At 43.7% G+C, this 23,988-nt stretch overlaps 1 protein-coding gene across 1 annotated transcript in view; it reads right to left on the bottom strand.

Moving 5' to 3' along the window:
- Positions 1-23,544, bottom strand: part of PARM1 (prostate androgen-regulated mucin-like protein 1) — a gene marked incomplete at its 5' end in the record, with an annotated part of 98,140 nt that extends 74,596 nt beyond the window's left edge. Inside the window, one exon of the mRNA XM_082838255.1 lies at positions 23,502-23,544. Coding sequence (XP_082694381.1) covers positions 23,502-23,544 — 43 coding nt within the window. The remainder of the gene's footprint in view (positions 1-23,501) is intronic.
- Positions 23,545-23,988: the final 444 nt, after the last annotated feature.

The raw sequence follows: 23,988 nt of genomic DNA, 5'->3' as shown, positions 1-23,988 counted from the left end.
ATGACAACAAAAAGGTACTAGCTATGAAAACAGTGTTCTGGGCATTTTGTACTCAATGAGCTGTTGCCAATACATAATGTTTTCCATTAGCATTTGTCAAAATCAGGGACTAAAATATCTGTCAGTGAGTTATGGATTATTGGGGATTTACTGGGTGCAGCATTTGTATTAGATAAAAAGGACCAGAAATGGACACGGTAGGGAAAAGAGAGGTGGCTGACAGTGACAACAGAAACCATGTAGCTTAGGCAAGATGCTTTCTAAAGTAGAGAGGATAATCCAACCAAACTTCAGGATAGTAAGAGCCCAGGCCAGGAAGCCAAAAGACCCGCTGGGCTCTAGTGCTAAGTCTATCATGTCCGTGTGACCCTAGGAAAGTCAGTTTCCCTCTCTGAGCCTCCATTTCCACAACTGTAAAATGGTAGTGCATGGGGGGAGGGGAGAATGAGGAAAGTTTATATCAATCTCTACGGTCCCTTGTATTCTAAACATTTTGTGGTTCCACGACTCTACACCTCCACTGTCTAACAGAGCAGCCATTAGGCACGTGTAGTCATTTAAATTTAATAAAATTAAAAAAGATAAAAGTGCAGTTTCTCAGTTGCACTGGTCACATTTCAAATGCTCAGTAGCCAGAGAGAGCTAACGGCTAGTGAACTGGCTGGTGCAGAAAGAGAACATTGCCGTCATCATAGAAAGTTTTATTGGACAGCCCTGTTTTTCTTTATAAAAGACACTTGAGAAGTCTAATAGGAACACTATTCATGTTTTCCGTTATTGATTTTATTGTAAAATTAATGATTGCTATGACGAACACCACTACTAAGAGCTGACATTTATTGAGCACTACTATTGCTGGAGTTGTAGCAATTAGTCTATTTTGATTTAATCCTCACAACAACCCTCTGATAGGTACCATTATTTTCTGCATTTTATAAATGAGGAAAACAAGATTCAGAGTGACAATGTGCATTGCTCAGAGCCACATCTGAGAAGTGGCAGAGCTAGGCCTTGAGCCCTCTGACTGTTGTAATCCAGACCCCCAGTGTTTCACCCTGGCCCCAAGTTTGGTCTCTGGCCTTGTTGTCTCATGGCCAAGCCTCATGGATTCCTCACAATCCCCCTATTGTGGACACTGGGCCTTTGTACATGCTTTGTCTATGATGCCCTCCCTTTCCTCCTTTCCTTTGTTTGGGAACTTCCTATTTATCTTCTTAAAATATCTACATATTACTTCTCCATCTGGCAAAATAGTTACCCTGTCTGCTTTAGGTTTCCATCACACTCCATTCATACCTCAAACATGGAGCCCACCAGGCTGCATTATAGTATCTGTTTGCAAGTCTGGTCTCCCACTAGACTTAGTGCATTCAAGATGAAGTGTGTGCCCAGTACTTACAGTTTAAAAAAGGTGCTGAGTCAATGTTTGCTAAATGAAAATGTCAAAATCTCCTTCTAAGATTAGGTCACCACTTTTTCCAACCACTCCAGCTTATCTAGATGCTTTCCACTTTCCCTGGAATTTGCAGTTTAGATGCATTCATTATCTGCAAGCAGAGGGCTCCAGGGCCTTCAGGCAGGGAGCAAAGTTAAATACATACATACACACATAATCATTTTGCAGACATGAAATTCTTCCCGAGTCTTTCTGCAAGCAGGCTGTCATCTACAAGCAAGGAAATCTGACACTTCCTACCAATTCTGGTGAAGTTTTGCCCACATTTTCTACCACGTACCAGGCCTCGGCAGTACACTGGGCTACCTGCTTAGAGCGACAGAGGCCATTCAGAAATACTGCAGGCCAACAGGGTGTAGCTTGGCTGCTGTCTGGCTTCAACCCTTCCCCAAAGCAATAGGACCGCAGAAGCTTTATAAAGTGATGTTAAAATTACTCACAAGGGTCTTGATGCCCAGTTAAAAAGACACCTGGTCACCTCACACATTCTCTCTGGGACCAGACGGCACCAGCCCACTCCCTGCCCTGTAGCTATTCACCCCAGACAGAAGATGGAAGAAAAACAATTTATCCCTGCCTTTCCTGTCCTCTAAAATCATACAGGTACCTCTATTTAGAGTCACCTTTTTGCTTCTGCATTTTAAAAACAGCTGAGATAGGTCAAAGCCTAAAGTAAAAAAAAAAAAGGAAAAGAAAAAAAAACCCCTAATTAATTGACCAAACAAAGTCAGAATTATTACCAGAACAAAGTGTGGGAAGAGAAATACTATTTATCGAAGACCTTCTGTATATCAGGATTGTTCTGGGTAAATTAACCTCTTAAAATGCAACAACCCGAGGGCTTCCCTGGTGGCACAGTGGTTGAGAGTCCGCCTGCCGATGCAGGGGACACGGGTTCATGCCCCGGTCCGGGAAGATCCCACATCCCACATGCCGCGGAGCAGCTGAGTCCGTGAGCCATGGCTGCTGAGCCTGCGCGTCCGGAGCCTGTGCTCCGCAATGGGAGAGGCCACAACAGTGAGAGGGCCCGCCTACAGCAAAAAAAAAAAAAAAAGCAACAACCCTAAAAGATATCTTTGATGATCGCATTTTACAGATGGAGACATGGAAGTCCAGAAAAGAGGTGCTGAATCATTGAAAGAGCACGGGTTTAATGGCCGAGAGCTCTGGGTTCAAATTTGGAATCCATTAGCTCTGTGGCTTTGGAGGAATTACTGGACCTCTTCAAGCCTCTGTTTTCTCATTCAGAAGCAGAAACCAATAGCACCAACCTTCCAGGGCTGTTGTAGAGTTGGAAAAGAAAATGCCTATAACGTGCCTAAACACGATGGCGGGCATCTTACTAGGTTTCATGTTAATTTCCCTTCCCCCCTGCTTGTCTGGCTAAATGGCAGAGCTGGAATTCAAAAGCAGGATCGTGGGCACCAAACCAAGGTCTTTGCAGATCTGTAATGAGAACTATTTTGAGCTGCTCCTCTGCCACTGTGGTGACAGAATCAAACTAGCTGAAGCTGAGCCATTCTTACCTTTGTACTGGCAAAACACTCTCTATTGTTTTATATATCTGTGCCCAGATGTAAATCTTTCCGAAGTTAAAATCAAAACAAATAAATCATGTATCCCTCCGTGCATTATAATGCCCTCTCAGCACAGCCTGATCACAAAAATATCTCTTCCAGCCACTTAACGTCATATAACTACTTAGGAAAAAGGTTTAACGTTGGCAAAAGATAATAGAATAATTATTGGGTTTCAGTTCCTATGGAATTTGCAAAAAGCCAGTAAGACATAGGGAGAAATAATAGCCTTTTTTGTCCTCAATCTTCCTCGTAGTCTCCCAGCTTTGAAGTAGGCTATGTACGCTCTGGGAAAAAAAAAAGTAAGTCCACAGAAAACGTTCTTGTAAAAAGGTGTAGGCTGCATTTAGAACTGGGGAGGAGTTCAGTCTTGGTATTTTCTTGTTGGTCAGAGATATATTTGTCCTTTGCTTGGTAGGGAGAAAAATTCTGAACTTGTAGAAAATTCTTCAAATCTACACTCCAGGGAACGCACCGTCTATGTTACCGCAGAATGTATTTTGCAGACAGTTTTCTCGCCGACGCGCAAGTCTGAAAATGGTCTGACCTGACAACATATGTCCCAGTCTGTGCACCCCTCGCCTACCCCCAATGCCCTGAGAACACTGTAGAGACAGCTGTGCTGCCACGAACAGGTGCAAAGTTGGAGTCGTGAGATCGGCCTGGAGTTCTGACTCTGCCCCTTTCTCTGTGGCTTTGGGTTGTGTCAACTCACTTCTATGAGTCTCGTTTTTTCTCATCTATAGAATGGGTGTGCTGGCTGGCTGCCAAGAGCTTTTGAGTACTGAGTGTCAGTTTGCGCCTGAAAGCTCTGTGGAAACCATCAGATGCTATGTGAATGTTTTTATTGTAGAATTTAAGGACCAGGAGCCTAAAGAACGGTAGGCTCAGGGCAGTATTTTCCATTTTTAGATTGAAATTCATACTTGCCACTAGTCCAATTAATTTTGGATCATTTTTTTTGGGGGGGGGCTAGAGTTTGGAGACCTTAAGTAACACAAGTGGCTTCCAAAATACTGAGCTGTGTGCAGGAATATGCAGCTTTTATGACATCCTATATAACACACTGTAACGGAAAGAAAACCAGTCCAGCAAGTCAAAACACCCATGGCTGACTCCCCAGGATCTCACTGACTGCCTCAGTGACACATCTCTGAGCCACTTTGCTATTCCCCTCCCCACTTCTATAGCCTCAATTTGAAAGGACAATCTCCACCTTTGTGGGTGACCCAAGGCGAGGTGAATGCATGTAATAATAATCTGTACTTTGAAAGCCACAGCCCCAGTAAACATAAGCCAGCACTACTGCAGTGTAAGGGCGCCCTCAAGCACCACACCACCCCTAGGTACCTTATGAATTGTCAAAGAAAGAGTAAATCCTTTAAGGGTTAAATGAATCACAGAATGAATATTAGACGCTCTTAAATTTATGGGAGAGCCAGAGTTCAAGTACTGGATACAATCTACGGAACGTCTCCCAAGAAAAAGAAGGCACAGAAGTTCATTCGTGCAATGTTGCATACGATGTTCTGTGAATTTCCTGGAGCTCATTTATGGATCTTCTCAATTTGGAAGGTCTCAGGTTAAGAATCTGTTTTGGATCATAAAGAGTAGATGCTAAAGCTCATCTCATTTAAACCTCTTATTTAACAGATGACAAGTGGAGGCATGGAACTTATCAGTGACCTTACCATAAATGTGAGACATGGTTTTAAATATGCTGGGTTTTTTCCAATTAAAAAAATCAGCAACCCACATAAGAGTACAGAGAAAGCTCAGTTATTCGGACTATTTCATTTACCAGAATATTTACTTCATCATCCCTGTTAAATCAAGACCAGCTTATGCATATCTTATCCATTTTCCATACCGTAAATTGAATTTATACCTTGAAATGATGCCGTGTAGCAAGGAAGCACAGACTGAATTAATCCAATGTCCCACTGAAAGCCAAACTGCTCATGCTTTTAGAAGGATACTTTATCCACTAGGGCTTAAATCGAAATTCTTAGATGAATTCAGATCTAACTGCTCATCAGGTTTCCTGAATTTACACAGCTTCCGGCTAATTGCCTATGTTCTGCCAGATTCCTCATCAAAAATAAAACTCAAGTGTTGCTGATGCTAAGAAAAATGCATTTTTATGAAAATAAAATCAAGAAAACGCGTGAACAATATAATTTGCACGTTTAGGAGTCTGGGTAATGAGGGCCAACATTCCCATGGCAGATTGGGATTAGGTGCCTACTTTTTATTCACTGTCAGCACGACCAGTGGGAATGGCTCTTTTGCAGGTACAGCAGGGTTGGCTGTGTCTTCTGAACACAATGTTGGGACAGGCCAACAGCATCACAAGTGAAAAGAAAATGGGCAGGTAGAACCCTTGCGTTTACAGCAAGGTCCGATCGCCACATTGCGCATTGTAATCGCAACACTGCGGCATTTCTTTTGTTGGACATTTTGAGTCAAACAAGGTCATATTTGGGTTGTTAAACACCCGGCAGTAAGTGCTCGGCAAAGAACGTAGGTGCCTTTTCACATCCAGCGGTAAAGTTTCATCAGTACGGCTTGGCACAGCTGTATGGAAGACAAATGATGTCACTTTGGCTAGTGAAGACCTGACAAAGTACAACTGGCACACGCCAGTGAACCTGTCTCTCTAATTCAAGTTTTATGTGCCTTCCTAGAAAGCCAACCCTGACTAAGTCAAAGGGAAATGGAGTCTTTTCCCTAGAATTCCTGTCCCTTCATACATCATCTCAGAAGGCTTTGTGCTTTTCCTGGGTAGTTCTTGTTTTTTTCTTTTTTTTAATTGAAGTATACTTGATTTACAATGTTGTGTTAATTACTGCTGTACAGCTAAGTGATTCAGTTATACATCTAAATATATATTTTCTTTTTTAATATATTCTTTTCCATTATGGTTTATCATAGGATACTGAATATAGTTCCCTGAGCTGTACAGTAGGACCTTGTTGTTCATCCATATATAATGGCTTACATCTGCTAAACCCAGCCTCCCACTCCATCCCCCCCCAAATCCCCTTCCCCTTGGCAACCACCAGTCTGTTCTCTATGTCTGTGAATCTGTTTCTGTTTCATAGATAGGTTCACTTGTGTCATATTTTAGATTCCACATATAAGTGATATCACATGGTATTTGTCTTTCTCCTGACTTACTTCACTTAGTATGATAATCTCCAGTTGTATCCATGTTGCTGCAGATGGCATTATTTCATTCTTTTTTTATGGCTGAGTAGTATTCCTGGGTAGTTCTTGATTAAATAGGGAATGATCTCTTCCCAGTGATTTTGAGAAGAATTTATTGTGGGTATCGAGCCTTAGCGCTTCACAAGGTATATTCCAGATCTACTCCTAGTTTCTGCCTCATGTGCCATGGATTCCCAAGCAGCAGCCATGCTACCCTCAGAGAGGAGGTTTCAAGGTGGCCAGGCCAGCTACCATACAATTGGTGGCCCCCAAATCGGCCAGCGTGACTTGTCAAGGGAAACAAGCTGTCTCACCAGACGTGACCCACTTTCCTTCTACCTCCTGTCAGGTCCCTTTGGGGTTCGAGCCCCAGCTGGCTCATCTGCTTTCCTCAGTCAAATGTCTCTGGAGAGGCTAGGATGCTCTCAGATGTCAGTAACGGTGGGGATCACTTTTCAAACTTTCATGTTTCTTGTCACTTCTTTCATTCTGAAAGAATTATCCTAAAGTCCAATCTTCCGTGGAAAAGTTTGGTCATTCCAAGCATGTGCCCCAAACCAGATATATGAGCTGGTTGACCTGCTCACCATTATATAACCTCAGATTTCCTGATTAACTCCTTTAATCTTAATTGTTTTAGAAAAAAATTCAAAGCTTCTAAAGCTCTTTACTCCTAGTCTCTTGGGCACTGACATTGGGTCCCAGGCTGTCTTACCCCATTGCTTTGGCGAAACGATGGCTCTCCCTGGGATTTTAAAAATATAATGAGGCTGTTCTGTTGCTTTGTAACTTTTTATCTCAGCATGAACTCAGCTCTCATCAAGGAGCTGTGTTTACAGTGTCAGAGCTTTAAATTTTTTTAAAAATTCTTTTAAGAATAACCCAGGTCAATAAAGGCTTCAGCAGACCTCTCAGTTTTCTTAGAATATTTCTCTTGCCTATATAAGCAAAACTATCTAAGTAATTAAATCTCCTATAAGTGAAATTATATTTTTTCCAAGGGAAAGACTTGCCAGTGTGATGTTCACTCTAATTTATAAGGAAAGCTATGATTCCAAAAACCCATTGAATAGGCAGCTACAGAACAAAATAAATGCCCATGTTCTCCCTAATTAATATCCTAGTTACTAATCAGAAGACATGGACGCACATGATTATGGCTGTTCCATGTTGGAGGATAACCTGCTATTTTATGGGGAGGAAGTGTTGCATTTTACATATTACAGAAAAAGCATGAATCCACTGAATATCAATTTTCCCTGAAAAAGACATTCTTTCTAGGCTACTTGGTCTCCTCCTTTTAAAATTCTTCTAAATATTTTAGTAAGGAAGGAAGCAGGTAAGAAAGGAGGGAAACACACATCCTACCCACAAATACGAACACACACCGCCACACACTTTTCATGTTGGCAGACAGAAATCCACTGTTCTACAATGTCACAATTTCTACATTTTTCCACGAAAGATTCCTGTGACCTCTTGTGTCCCACATCCAATAATACATTACTCAGAACTGAGGAAAAGAGACTCTTTAGGGAGTGGATCATGCCGTCTCTGCACAGAGGGGAAAGGTATGGTATCTATAAGCAATGAGCTCCACTGCCGAAGGGCAGAAACTATTTTTATCTCCTGGCACTTTTGCTCTTTCTATACTGCATCCTGAGTCGACTTCATCCCCAAGGTTGCACACAATGTAGTATTAAGCATGGCAGAGAAAAAGTGACACAGTACCTTCCAAAGAGTCCACATGCTACTAGTCATGTCCAAGTCAGAATGTTCCTGAAGCATCTAGAGGCCTCTCACAGTTGGCAGACTGGCTGAGTACGTTCTGAGTAGAAGTGCTATTGCTTAGGACAACCCATTCTGTGTGGGTCTCTAAGAAGGGTCATTAAAAATCTCATTAATGTAGACCTTTGGTTTTCAGTGAGCCTGATAAGTTTAGAAATGTGTGAAGGCATTTCCTCCCTCCTTCCTTTCTTACCTTCTTTTTTTTCCTCTATTTTTCTCTTATTTTGCTTGTCACAATTCCTGTAAGGTACTACTGGGATTTAGCATTCAAGGGCCAAGGGATGCTATCCACGTGTTATACTCCCTCCAAATGCCCAGAACACTCTGGTTGAGAAACACCTGATTTAAACAGTCTCAACCAAACTTCTACCATCAAGAGCAATAAATAAACAGATAAGTAAACAAGTAAATAAAAAATACGAGGTGACAGCAGCTGCTGTCTTGAATAAAAGTAACTTGTAATTGATTAGGTTATTAACTGCTTCTTTTATCAGTGGAGGAGGGTCTTTCATGAACATGCCTTAGATGTGAAAATAATACAGTGGGTATGGGTTGAAGTGTGTCCCTGCAAAAAGACATGGTGAACCCCTAACTAGGGGGGACTTAGTACCTGTGAATGTGACCTTAGCTGGGAATCCGGTCCTGGCAGATGTAATCAAGTTAAGATGACGGCATACCGAGTAAGGGTGGACCCTAATCCAATCAAGACTAAATGACTAATATCCTTATGAGAAGGGAATCGAAACAGACTCAGAGGGAAAAAGGCCATGTGAAGAGGCAGAGATCAGAGTTAATACTGTCACAAGCCAATGAACACCGGGGGCTACCAGAAACTGGTAGAAGTGAAGAAGGATCCTCCCCTTGAGGCTTTGAAGGGAGCGTGGTCCTGCTGAAACCTTGATTTTTAACTTCTAGTTTCCAAAACAGTGAGAGAATCAATTTCTGTTGTTTTAAGCCATCCCAGTTTGTGGTAATTTGTTATGGCAACCCTAGGACAATAATAGCTAATCTATATTTGTCCCAAGCTTGGAAGGTTGGCATAGTTCAAGGAAGCAAGGAGTTTGCAGCAAACTGGGGCGAGTAATGTTTGGGGACAGACACTTACTAACCGGCAACCTCTGCTGGGTAACTGAGAAGCCAGGAGAAGGTTTCCCTTTCTATCCAGGAAGGTACACTACCTCTCACATTCCTCTACCTGTGAATCCTTTAAAGACAATCTTCACTGGATTCACTTAGCCAGAGTGAAATTTTATTTCATAAAGACGTGCAGGTAAGGGTGGTCCCCCAAAGGTAGCAAGCTTGTCTGGAAGTTGACTCTCATTCCTTTCCAGATTTCCCGTGCTGATGTGTGATGGCGTGAAGCAGGCTAACCGGATCTCCTCTCCTTTCTGTGCTACCCCTGGGGCCTTTCGGTGTTCAGTGCATTCACCATGCCTAGCACTGTGCAACTCCTCATCCAGGTGATGTCCCAGCTTCCAGGCCACTTTCCACTATCTCAAGGTATCTGTCCTCTAGGCCACTCCCTCAGGCTCCATGCTCATCTGCGCGCCAGCGCATGGCAACATGGTGACCTTCTATTTCCACTATGCCGTCTTCGTTAGCTGGAATACTTGTATGGAGACAGTCAGTTATCCCATCATCTAATATTTGGTCACTCAGTGTACACCTCATAAAATAAATGCATAAGATCAATCAATCAATTGAAACAATTCTTTTATCTATTATTTTTCAAAATAATGTGTTGGTTAATTAGCATCCTCTAATGGAGATGAGTGAAGTTTTGTGTAATCACTGATTTGTTTTTGGTACCATTATGAACTCATGAGCTCAAACAATGTGATTCAGTCCTTTGAAATTATCCTTACGGATGTTCCAACTGTTCTCTCTTTGGCCAGTGGGAGCCTCAGTAAGTGGTTCTGAGTCCTTTTGACAGGAGGCTCGTAGTATTTTTTTTTTTTTTTTTTTTTTTTTTTTTTAGCGGTACGCGGGCCTCTCGTTGCTGTGGCCTCTTCCATTGCGGAGCACAGGCTCCGGACGCGCAGGCTCAGCGGCCATGGCTCACGGGCCCAGCCGCTCCGCGGCATGTGGGATCTTCCCGGACCGGAGCACGAACCCGTGTCCCCTGCATCGGCAGGCGGACTCTCAACCACTGCGCCACCAGGGAAGCCCTCGTAGTCTTTGATAACATCCCTGCTGTCTGTAATAGCAAGATCCTCCAGGCTCAACTTATACACTTCCTAAGCCCGACCTGGAGTTAGCCATTTCTCCTGGAGCTTTCATTCCCTGTACTGGAAATAAAATTTAGCAACCACCATCTGAGCACCCGAATGACCCTTAGGCAGATCCGAGTCTGTTTCTCCTTCTTTGGAGGGAAGCAAGCAATTTGGCCTGGCTTGAATGAGTCCTCACAGACTGTGAGACGAGGAAGCCTGACAAGTGACCATTTGGAGTTCCTGTAACAGTCCAGGATGAGATGATAAGGTTCTCAACCAAGGCTGTAGCTGTGGGGATGGCGAAGAGGATCAGAGTTGGGAGAGATTCTAGAGACTAAATTTACACAAGAGGATTTATCAACTGACTTGGCAGTTCAAGGCAAAAGATAGCAGACCTGGGTTCAAAGCCTAGCTCTGTCACTCACCGACTGTGAGATCTGCATCTCATTACTCAACTTCTGAGACTTAAAAACCTGAACTACAAAATGGGAATAGACTGCCTATCTCTTGGGGTGGTTGGGAGGATGAGATGAAGCTGCAGATGAAATGAACATAGTATCAAGTGTGATAACTACCACAGCTAAAAATTAAACATGTGAATTTCCCCTCTTCCCAACAGGCCTAGATGTTTCTACAAAATGAAGGGGTTGGCCCAGATCACACCAAAGCCTCTTCCAGCCCCGTCTGCTCCAGCCCCCTCTCCCTAGTGTTGTTCTCTGATAATGCCATGGAGTATTAATAATGGATCTCCCAGCATTTTCCTAAACCACATTTTATTGATTATTTTATTGAAAAGATGATATAACAGATTTAATGTTGCCAAAAGGGAAATATATCGTATATTCTTCTGAGGGCTGTGTTTCTTATTTGACATCAAAGTTGACAAATTTCATTTTAGAAAATCTTAGAGTGATGTTTTAATTTAAAATTGCTTCCATAAGAGACCAACACTGAAGATATTAAAAACTAACAAAGTACCTTAAACACTGATCAGTTAGCTCAGAGCCTCTTAAAATACTTTCCAAGATGGCTGTCCTGATCAATGATTTATGCAGCACTCTGGCTTTAGAAAATATAATATTACTTTGTCAATCCCTTCCCAGAACCTTCCTTGCCCATTAAGTCAGTGATATCCTGTAAACCTTTCTGAAGTTATTTGTTTTTCTAAGATCTTATTTTTGAGGACACTGTCGGAAGGTTTTTTGGTTTTTTTTTTTGCGGTACGCGGGCCTCTCCCGTCGCGGAGCACAGGCTCCGGACGCACAGGCTCAGCGGCCAAGGCTCACGGGCCCAGCCGCTCCGCGGCATGTGGGATCTTCCCGGACCGGGGCACGAACCCGTGTCCCCTGCATCGGCAGACGGACTCTCAACCACCGCGCCACCGGGGAAGCCCGGAAGGATTTTTGAATCAAGATTTTGAGGACAGTAGTAGCCATCTAGCAGTTACTAGAGCCACATTGACTGTTGATAAAGAGGGATTAAAATACTGATTACAACGTTACTTTTTAAATTGTGAAGGCAATACAAACATTAAAATAAACTTCAGGCCAAACAAATGAGCATAAAACGTGAGACTGACCCAAAACTCATTTGACGGAAATAACCAGTGTAAACTTCTAAACTCTTTTCTCCATAGGCACACACGTGACGTTTTAACTATTTTATCATGAGGTACATTTTATTCCTTCGCTTGCTCTTTTGATATGTTGTGAAATATAAAGTTGCAATATAGTAGTTCAATATATTGTCACCATTTCTACCTGTCAGTACATAAATGAGCCACCTCATTCTTTTAAGCATTTGAATATTGCCCAGTTGAATAAACATGGAACTGTTCACTATGATCTGACTAGTACTTTATAATTACATATTTACATTGCTCCCAATTTACTAATATTTTTTAAAAGTTCTTTTGGGATTGACATATATACACTAATATGTATAACATGGATAACTTATTAAAAAAAAAAGTTCTTAACCAAGACAAACAAATAAGACTTAATCGGGTCTGACAAATTCTTGTCAATTTCTGTGTATTTTACAGTTTCCATAATGAAAAACAAATCAGTGCTTGAGTGCAACTTTGAAAAACTGTTATAAAAGGAGAGACAACTGTCACTTAGGGACATTCAGCTTTTTTTAAACAAAGACTTGGCTGTAAATTTCTGAATGTCAAAACCCCCATCTCCCCTCTGCCTAATAACTCTCCAAACTGAAACCCCATCCTCGGTGATGCAGTAATTTTTGCTCTTTCAGCAGCCACACTTGGCTTTGAGATTTTGGGTGTCAAAAGCCTCCTCTTGTCAATGTCTGTTCCTTTTCCTTCCAGTGGCACTCACGACCCCAGACACAGTTTCCGGTCGGTCCTGCCGCACAAGGGTCGGCCTTGCATCCTTGCCCCTCCTCTGTTCACGGTCCATCCTGCTCTTCAAGATGGTGGAGCGTCTTCCCACCTCAAGAATGGACAAGTGACCTCACTGAACAAGCAAGGAGCATGTTTTTCATATAAAGAATCATCTTTTCCCTTCTTTGGTTGGTTTTTAGGTTGCTCTTCAAGTTGATGTCATCTTAAATTTTACTATTATCCCTTAGGCTTCAAGACCGGCATGTTGTTCTTTTTCAAGATCATGTTCTTTTTGGCACCTGCTAAATGAGTAGATGTTTTTATTTAAGGCAGAAAGTAACATGAGCCTTTGTTGGGTGATGAAGCTGGGGGATATGCCAGCCTGGGTGACTTTAACACCAGCCACGCCAAGGGGTGTCAGCCCTGCAGGGTGGGGAACAAGTGCATACAGGATACAGGTCTGATTTTAGTCAGGACTTCCCATCACTTCTATCTATCGCTTGGACTAAAACACAATTCATATTTCAGAATCACCAATGAAGACAGAAAGAGTCTGTAAGGCCAGGAAATCTCCTATTCTGTCCTTCAGCTTATTTGTGACTAACTTATACCCTCAATACTCAGCATTTGAATTGACTTAACATCCTCAGACGTTACTGGGACATTGGCAGTCATGCCTCCCTTTGACTTAAATCACTTTCACCACCAGGCTCTTTTTAGCTCTTCAGAAAATTCTCAAAAATGTTCAAATAGTAGAAGTACCTTTATCTTCTCTAGCTGAGCTCAAAGGTGACATTTTCTTAATTGGCCAGAGAGTATCAGAAGTTTCAGCTATTTTCAAGTGATAGCCATGGTAAAAAAAAAAAAAAAAAGGCTTACATTTGTAAAAGAAGTGTTTTATATGTGCATAGCTTTAAAAAAGCTGATTTTCAAGTTTAGCTTTTGTAACCCTCAATGAAAACGAAAAGCCTGACTCTTTTTGAAAAAACAGCTATTTGGAAACACTAGACAACAAGCACTTGATAGTAAGCAAGTCTGCCAATGTCTCCTTTTGGGGGGATCTAAGGTGAAATTTAAATTAAGTCTTCATTGTGCCAGCCCTCAAAAATGTATTTTAATCCTTCAGTTCAACAAATATTTTGAGTACCCCCCTTAGTGCCACACAGCACTGGGGATACCACAGCAAACAAGAGAGACAAAAGTCCCAGGATGGGGGGGACTAGGGATAAAGGAAGAGAGACATTAAAGGAAAAAGTAGAGGTAAGAGGCAGATGAGGGGCAATGGGAATACGGTGTGGGCAGGCAGAACAGACTGCAAATTTAAAAATGCTGGTCAAGGAGAATAAAAGAAATCAAAGAGCAAAAAATGCATGTTCTATGAGGTCCAGATTAAGAAGCATTGATGAAATTGACCAAAGCAAGGCTTGCTACTTTTAGTATGTATTACACATTTTCTTAATAAAATAAGATTGTCCGCGTGATTAATCTCTCTGGTGGCTTTGAGCAGAAATTCAGGATAAAGATCAGGTTTCCAGGACTGACTGTAAATATGTTCATCCTTTGGGAACACAGGAAAGGAAATCTAATGATGCAGAAATAATCATAGAGCGGCCAGGAAAGAAAGAGACCAGAAGGGGAAGGGCAGACTGGAGGCTACAGCCAAAGAGCCTGAAGTCAGTAATCAAACACCTCCTCAAAGTATGCTTGACAATTTCAAGGGGTGGCGGAAATAAAAAGAGTAACTGACAAAAAAAAAAAAAAAAAATGTTGGTAAGTCTCACTGAGAAGGTGACATCTGAGTAAAGGTTTTAGGAAGGTGAGGGAATTAACCACATGTATATTTAGAGAAAACATGTTCCAGAGAGAGGAACCAGCCATGGCGTGCAATAAGGAAACCAGTGTGGCTGGTGCCAGGGGAGCAGAGGAGAGGTAGAAGCCCTGGTCCAAGATGAAGGGGGAGCAGCTCAAGTGGGTCTGGATGGCTGCTTTAAGGACTTGGGCTGAGATTTCACTCTGAGCACAACAGAAAGCCATTGCAGAGCTGTGAACAGAGCAATGTCATCATCTGATACATTTCCACTGGATCGACAGCTGCTCTGTAGAGACGAGACCTTAGGAGGGGAAGGGTAAAAGCTGAGAGGCCCGAGAGGACGCCCCTGCAGGATTCCGGGAGAAACAGGAGTGGGGCTCACACCACAGACAGCAACGGAGGTGGCAGAAAGTGTCTGACTTTATGTATTTTAAAGGCAGGGCGAACAGATTTTCTTGAAGCATTGGATGAGGGGTGTTGAGAGAAAAAGAGACTCAAACATGACTCACGATTTTCAGCCTAAGCAACTTGGAGTTGCCATTAATTGGGATGGGGAAGGCTTCTGCTGGGGACTATTCTGGGAGAAAAGTCCAAGAGTTCATATTTGGACGTGCTGCGTTTAAGATGACTGTGAGATGAGATGGTCAGCTACTGATTTTCTTCTGACCAGGTCAATCGCCCTCAAAGAACATAAGTCCCCTGAGGGCAGACTTCTATTTTGTTCATTGCCATATCTCCAGAGCCTTAGACAACACATGAAGATTCTCCATTAAAAATTAATTTAACAGGGACTTCCCTGGTGGTCCAGTGGTTAAGAATCTGCCTTCCAATGAAGGGGACACGGGTTTGATCCCTGGCTGGGGAACTAAGATCCCACATGCCACAATGAAGATCCCGCAGGCCGCAACTAAGACCCGACACAACCAAATAAGTAAATAAATAAATTTATTAAAAAATTAATATAACACATATTTGCTAGGTACTCATTACATGTCTTGCTCTGTTCTCCATGCTGGGGACACAGCTGGGACAAAACAGCTAAAATTCTCATGCATCTTATATTCTAGGAGTGTGAGGCGGATGTGCCAATGAAGTAAAATAAAATCTTCTATGCATTGTTTAATAAACTTTTGTTGAATGTTTACTCACATGGCACTTGATGTGTATTATCATAACTCTACAAGGAGGAGAGCGAGACCCCAGAGTTGGCGTCACACCAGCCTGTCTTCCTCCAAAGCCTCTTCCACCATACCATGTAGCCTCTCAGAGAAAGTAACACAAATCCCATCCTCATCGGGTAAATACCAGGGTTGTGTTTCTCTCCAAATAAGCATTGAATGGGGAATCTGCTCAAAACAGGACTCTTCGTGAAGAGCAGTCTAGAGGCCAGCCCGGAAGCGGGCAACCCCAGGTCACTCAGCCCTCCTTCATGCAACCAAACCACGCAGCTGAATTCCTCTTGACACTTCAGGGCATTTTCTTATGCTTCTGCCCCTTTCACAATGCTGAGGGTACCTGAATTACCTGCCATTAAGGGCTGTCACATCCGTTTCCTCTGAAAGGCTCAATTTGCAACCTTTCACAAAACTAGAAAGGTGTACTAAAAGAGGATGGATGTGCATACACACTTGAGGAGGAATCTCTTATCTCCTTCACCTAAAAACGAAACTTGATGAATTTTCCATTCCCAGTAGCAGCATCAAGGAGGTGGTTTGGTCTTTAGTAGCCCCCAGTAATTTCAACAATCACTTCCCCCTCGTTCAGCCACCTGACATTCTCTCCATCTCATGCAACAGCCTCTTCCACGTATCCTACGCAGAAATTCTGAAACAGCCATGGCCCCTGCCCTCTGTCCATTTCTTATCCAGTTTCCACATGGAATGTGATATCACACTTCCTTCCCCTCCTACATTTCCTAGAAGGTAAACGATGAATGATCACTTATCCTCAAAAACTGATCATTCTTTCTCATGCTCAGACCTGTCTGAACAGTTCTTCAAAAAGGAAATTTCACGGCTCTCTCCTCTGGAACGCCATCTCTGACAACATTGTAATTTTTAAGACCAAACAGGCCGAGTTCCCTTTGGTTGGGTGACGGCCGTATTCAGCTTGATGTTACCTCTCACGCAGTTGACCCATCAACAGCGAGAATTTACATGACCAGCCGAGTGTGTGATCCACCAATAACTCGCCTCTTTTCCCAAACCAACAAAGAAGTGGTTCAAGTCCACCAGATTTCTCTAGGACCCTCTCATGGACAAACGGGCTTTGAGACTCCCTCATGTAATTCTGAGATGTACTGAGTCCTCTCCTAATGTGACACATTACCTTAGCTCAACAGAATGACCAGAGTCTTAAACATTTCCCTAAACACATATAGCTTTTGCATGGTGAATAAAGAGGACACCCTTTTATCTTTACAATAATTATTACTGTGCTTCCTAAAGAATCTAAATGACAGTACAAAGCAAGAATCATATAGTGTGGAGGGTTTAACAATGAAATAACTGTTCAACGCCAGTATAATGGTAGCTGCCTGTCGTCTATCTGTGGATCACAAAAGCTTTTCCAATGGAAAATGAAAAGATTTTATAAGGGGCAGACAACCCCAGTTAACAACCCATCGTGGATAAAACAGTGGGTGAAAAAACTCTCTCAGGAATGAGGTTATGCTTCTGGACTACACAAGCTGGCAAGAATATCATAATTTTAAAGGTAACATATATTTTAATAACCCCATACAGGGAAATATACTATGTTCTATCCAGTGAGAAGCCTGAATGATAGCTTTAAGTTTACAACCATGGCCAAAAAAATGAAAAATGAATTATACCTTCTCTCGTCCAATTCTTCTCATGTTCAACACCTGCCCTAAAGTTTCTGTGCCCTTATTTCCTCCTTCAGGGGAAAGAAAATCAGGTGTCAGAATCTGGACTGTAACTGGAAGATATTATCATCAAAGCTGTATTCTATCATGCATCTTATTTTGTATTGAATAGACATGTTTTCTAAATATCACACCTGGTAACTTTCCACAATTTTTTTTCCACTTAACAATTACCTAGTCACAGATTTGGCCTTAAGTATAAAGGTGCAAATTTCCACCACGGTCTAATTGCTGGAAGGATTTTTTTCCCCCAATCTGCCTTGAAATTCTGTCTAATATGCTGCTTCAGGCCCCATATAGCCACAGATTCCAAGTGATACCTATAGACCTATCCTGCAGGAATTATGCAAACCTTATATAATAATTGTGAGATGTGTTAAGATCCTGGCACAGAAGACAGCATTGAAATCCAAAGCTGTTCTATTAACTTTCTTTTTTAATCAGCTGCCTGCTGGATTCTGGAAGGCTCTTAGTTCCAGCTCCTATGCAAGAACACTGTTACCATTTCAAATAGTATACTGTTGTTGTTTTTTTTTAAGAAAAGGTCACAAAAGGGTAAAGTAATGTAGCCTCAGGGAGGCTACAGAAATCCCACCGATTGTTCAGAAAACCACAACAGTGCACAGTAAATGGATATGCAATCCGATTCAAAATGTTCCATTGGAGAGCTGCCTCTGAATCCTAACGTTATAAGTTGCTCTCAGAGAGACAGAGCTGCTTTGAAATCTCCGAGTCGTCTTCCCATGAACAGATTGTGATGAATGAATGAAATGGAGTGGGATGGCTAAAGCCGGGTGGGGCAGGGTTCAAAATAAAGCCAATCCTATGTCAAAGCCATTGCACTGATGAACCACACATGGAAGGCCAAAGGGAGAGTTGCTAGAATACACGACGATCAGTTACATTTGAATTCAAGATAAACAACGAAGAGTTATTTAGCTTAAGTGTGTCCCAAGTACTATGTGGGATAGACTTAGAATTCACTATTTATTTGAAATTCAAATTGGACTGGGCAACCTATATTTTTAATTGCTAAATCTGGCAACACTAGCCAAAGGACAATTAAAACAGCTTATTTTCAATTGACATTATGCCACCTTGCACCAATGAAAAACACAGATGACAACAATTATATAATCGCCTATTTTGTTGTAATGGTTTCTATTACGTATAAAATGGCAGAAGTCTCAAGGTTTATAAATGATATTAAAACAGGTAAAAGAAGTGGGCTATGCTGCTGTAAAGGAGGACCATTTAAAGATCCACACCTCAGAAAATCTTATGTTACATCAATCCCCGTCCTTTAAATAATTTAAGCTGTGACTCCGAAATGTCATGCCATGAACTACATACACAAATCTGTCTTAGTTTATAGTAACCCTACTTGCACATTAACTGGATGATAACCTATTAGCCCTGCATTTCCAACTAAAAAGCAATCGTTGCATAAGGCAGGTACCCACTATTTGCCTACCTCTTTTCATAACCACTGCTGTCTTCTAAATGAAACATTAATTTTTCCTAGGCAACTGTTTTATTCAACACCTTGCTAGCAAAGCAAAGACAGCCATCTCTCTGTATCTGTGGGATCTGCATCAACCTTGGGCCGAAACTACTGGGAAAAAAAATTCCTGAATCCAAAAAGCAAAACTTGAACTTGTTGCATGCTGGTAACTATTTACACGGCATTTACATTGCGTTAGGTATTATAAGCAACCTAGAGATGATTTCGAGTATACAGGAGGAAGTGCGTAGGTTATATGCAAATACTATACCATTTTATACAAGAACCTTGAGCATCTGAGGATTTCGGTATGGGGGCCAGGTTCTGGATACTTAGGGATGACTTTATTTGATTCCTAAACTAACGTATCCAATTTCAGTAACTTCTAAAAGGGAGAAAACCATCGTGCATGTTACAGCAGGATTCCTTTCATTGGGTGTTAAAACAGTCCATACACTTTGAAAATATTGTTTAAATGTCCCTCTTCGTTGTTTCCAGTGGATGCTGTACCCCCCAGCCCCACCCCTTGTCCCCCCCAAAAATTGTAGTTTAAGAAAATCTGCTCCAACGGTGTCAATATTTGGCCAATATTTTTCTCATAAAAGCACAAGCACGATGAAAGCACCACTAGACCAGGCCCAAATGATCAAGTTAAATTAGAGATCCGGCCATTATTGATGTTTTTGGATTCTGGAGAGAGCCATTCTGGATCATTCATACGCCATGAAATGCCTTTTCCTAAGTTGTTTGATCTGAATTATCCAAAATTTGTGGCTCTGGGAACCTGACCTTAAGATTTAGCTGAGTTGGGCTTTTGAAACACACCAGTCTGCAAAAGACTTTGTGGAAGAAATAGCATCTTCCGTGAGACTCGACTTCTGTTTGTTACTGAGCGTTTTTTGGACTGTTGTGCTAAATTTGAGCCGGCACATTATTAACCTTTTCAAATTAGGCATTTAGTAGGCTCAGCTGAATCTTTTCTTAATTTGCACATGAGTGTTTGCCAGAACAGCTGGCATTGTGCTGGAATATTAGTTTAAATCTTCAATTTACATAGTCCAAGCACAGACACGTAAACTTTGGACCGGATGACCTAACTGGTGCCAAACACAGTCAACTTTATTAATAAGAATAATAGCAACAACAATTGCTAATAGTTATTGAGCGCTTACTATGTCCCAGGCATTATAGGTATATTCAGTTATTTACCACTTTTAACAGTCTGATGAAGTTTTATTTCCCCATTTTTGTAGATAAGAAAACTTGAGAGGCTAGATTACGTGCCCTAAATGATACAATTAGTAAGTAGTAAAACTTCGCTTTGTACTGAGGCAATCTAGCTGCAGAATCTGCAGCCGTGCTTCACCACTTCGCAACACTGTCTCAGTAAATCTATCCCATAATAATGGAGAACTTCCACCTTCTCAGGTAGGTTTCACAGCGAAGGAGGCGTCACTCTGTGACACAGACTTCAGGGGAATAGGAGGTAACCAGGCTAAAGGGACGCAAGCCACCCTTCACCTCCACTCGCAACCAACCACAGGCAACCTTGCCGTTCCCATAAATGTGTGTGCATTTGGGGGTTTATTTTTAACATGTTTATGATAAGGTTTATGATATGGCTTTAATATGCTTATGATAAAGCCCTGTCATATATGAGGACCTATACTGAGAAGAGAGCCATAAATGTGTAGGGTGGGGTCTTCCTTTGAGGATAAGGACGTTCGAGATGTTAGTCACTTGGAGAAGAGCTATAGCTGACAGGCCTGGGACACAAATAGGCTCTCCAGCTGGGTGGCAGACTGGAATCTAGCTCTGCTGGTCTTGATCACCAAGGGGCCAATCAGTCAGCTTGGGTAATGGGGCAGACTGCAGTACTCTCCCTGGGGTGGGGCAGACAGGGCAGAACCTAAGGCAGGAAAAACTGGGTCAAGGGATTTTTGCCTCTCTTACCTATGCTTGTTTCCCCTTGAACTCCTTGAACGTTTGGAAAAGGACTCTGGGAAGTTCCAGTATACCTCAGATGTCTCAGGGAGGGAATTTTTTAACATACCGAGCCATAGAGCACTGGAGAGCAGCAACGACGGTGGTGGGAATGAAAGAACTGAATCCAGAGAGGAGAGGGAGAGGGATGAAGATGGAAGCTTCCTGTGGCCTGCCATCCTCCCTCCATTCTTGGTTCTGCTGCCTGCCCTCGGAGGTTCTGGCTTGTAATTTAGAGGCAGTACTCCTGTATGCCTAGAGTACTGGCCTTAGAGGTGTTTGGGAACGGTTTGTAAAATAGCCACGCTAGTTTTCTACCCCAATCAACTCTGAGAGAACTGAAGACAGCCCAAGGTTTCTCTCTTCCTTCTTTTTAAAATACAAGTGAGTAAAGTGTAGAGATCTACTTTTGCTGTGTTGTTCACAAGGCACAGGTATTTACAAGTGTCCATTATACAGGCTGGACAAAACACTATGTATATGTATTGAGTAGATCTAAGCCCCATTCCTGGCTCAAGAAAGTATCACCTCAAGAGTTTTATGGAAAATTTCCCGAATTCTCTAAAGATGGGGTGGGGGGAAAGCAACTGCCTGATGAAGCTATCTAGAGCTTTGCCACTTTCATTTCAAGAACCCTTGTCCCTCTCTCCTTTACAACTTTTTCTAGAAAAGTTATATTTTAGTTTCTCAAAACACCTTCCTTTGGGATGTCAACAACCTTGTACGGTATTTATGCCTCTTTTTATATTATTTTCCTGATAACTTATTGCAAGTAGCTCTAACAACACACTGACCCCCAAAGAGATTCCTTCAGAGGCACAAACTCAGAGGAAAGGACGCTTCATCACTCAGGGAGATGTACTCAGAAACATAACTACGTCTTCCGGGGTCAGGGGAACCCCAGAACTGGGAGGCTGTGATCTTCTTTGTTCTGGCTTCGACACATGCGTGCAGGGATGAGTGAGGGAGGCTGCGCAGCGGGTCCCCAGCTACCAGCCTCCTCAGTCTGGGCCGTGAACAAGGTCAAGGTTCTTGCCGCAGCAATAGCGAGGCTAAACTCTAAAACTGGCCAAGAAAAAAAATAATAAATTAAAAAAATATATATATCTTGAGCTCCTTAGGGAGGAAAAAAACCCCACAATACACTGCCTTAGTAGGGTTCCTCCCGGCGTTGCCAACTGCCAGAGTTGTTAAAAAAATAAAAATTAAAGACAAGCCACTAAATAAAATTAGCCAACAAACCTACCTACCGGCTCTACTGGCTCACTGAAGGTTTTCTGAGCCTCAAGCCTCATGAAAGGATTTCTAGAGAGGAGAAAGGAAGGCACCTTTCCTGTCATTTCGTAAACGTCTCTTGGCAATCCCGGGGCTAGGGAGTCGGCTGTCACACTTGGGGATACGGGCGCTACCAGCCTGGCCCAAGGCTGTGCAACCAAAGCGGCAGGAGACCGGGAACCCTCTGTGGACGTGCCTCCAAACCTTGCAGACACCAGAGAGAAAAGGGAGCTTTCTCAGGCGTTCAGCAAGTAGAGGAAAAAGACCCGCTCTAGCCTCAAGTTGGGAAACTTTTCCTCAAAACTGCATTATCCGTTGTGAGCTGCCTGGAAACCCCTGGCTTCTTTTCAAGGGATTGTAACGACTTGTGTCCACAATTACAGGAACCCAAGCAATTCAGGAGGAAAAAAAATACACACACGGACTACAAGCATGAGTCAAATGGCTTGTGTATGTGGCTTTGGAACATTCTTATCTAAACACGCCGGTGCCCCGCACTCGGGCTGCTTTTTCCACCAGTGCCTCATCCGTAGTCAGTTGTCCCTTGTCTGCCTACATTTTCTGGAAAAACTGGATACCCCACCCTCAGACTTAAAGAGCTGTTCTGAATCTCTCCTCTACGCTCACCAAGCCGAGCTCAGTCCTCCGGCTCCTCTCTCCCCAGGCCCTGCTTGGAGGCCGCTGCCATCCGTGGTCCTGAGGCCAGCGATGCGCGCGCGTGGGGAAGCCGTCCGGAGGGTGAGTGTGTGTAGGAGGAGTGGGTGGAATGGGGAGGATGCTAGTTTTAGCCAAGTTAACAGTTTCTGCCAGGGCACATATTTTGGGGGAGTTTCCAGGCCATAGGGTAGAATTGCAAATCCCCAGGGGTGATCACGAGCTCGAGCCGGGTCGGAGCAGCTGCCCTGAGACTGTTAAGGCCGCATCACCCCCACGCGTAACTAGGAAGGCTCGCCGGAGATGAGAGACCACCAAATCTCGGGGAACGCAAACCAGCCCCGCCGGGTGCGCGGCCACGGCTTAAAGCTTTCCCAGATGCGATCCCTCCTGCTTCTCCTTCTTATCCCTCCCTGAGTCCAACCGCGTCAAGAGGTCTGGTGCCCAACTCTGGCAGGGTGTGCTCGGGGACCCGAGAAGCCTCTAGTTTCAGTCAGTGTCGCCAGCCCGGGTTTCAAACGCATCGTGCAGCCACCTGTTTCACAAAGCCCGGAGTTTGTGCGGGCGCGGGATGCGGCCGAAAGAACCCTGTCATCCCCTCGGTCCGGCTCGGCCCAGGATCTCCAAAAACGCACATCGCTGTAAATCCAAGTGCGCACGCAGCTCTGCGAAACGCTGGAGGCTCGCACCACTCCGGCCCCCAGCGCGCGGCGACTTATTTCCCGGTCTCCCCGGTTCAGCCCCCGCCCCCAGCGCTAGTCGCCGGGCCAGCCCTCCGCCAGATTGGCGCCCCAAAATACCTGCCGTGAAGATGCAGAGAGCGAAGAGAGTCTTGTAGACCATGGTACCCTGGTGCTTGGTGCCGAACCCGGCGCGGGCAGCGGGAGAGTTTGCCGGGACTGACCGAGCGCCCAGAGCGCGGGCAGCTCCTCCTCTGTCCGCTGGCTGCGGTGGGAGCCGGGCGACCGGGCGGCGGTAGGGGAAGCTAGGCGAGCGCCGCGCGGCTCCGTCAGCTGCTTGTACTCCGGCGCCCGGCGCGCTTCTGCTCCATCCCAGCCGCCCGGGCCGCCTCCGCCGCCGCGACTGCTGCCGCCAAACCCCTCCCACCCGGGTCCCGCGGAGATGACAAGGCCACCCCGGGCCTTTCCTCTCCCAGCCCTCGTGTCCCGGGAGTCGCGGCCCAGGGCGGCCTCTGCTGGACAGTCAGGGCGCGAGACCCGAGTTTCGACCCGGTTCAGCAAATGTTTGGGGCGGCTAGCACTGTGCTGGGAACTAAGGGGAGGCGGA

The sequence above is a fragment of the Leucopleurus acutus genome (assembly GCF_964270905.1).
Source record: "Leucopleurus acutus genome assembly, chromosome: 4".
Classification (NCBI taxonomy): domain Eukaryota; kingdom Metazoa; phylum Chordata; class Mammalia; order Artiodactyla; family Delphinidae; genus Leucopleurus; species Leucopleurus acutus.
The sequence above is the reverse complement of the archived record's forward strand: the minus strand, read 5'-3'. Positions and strand labels throughout refer to the sequence as shown.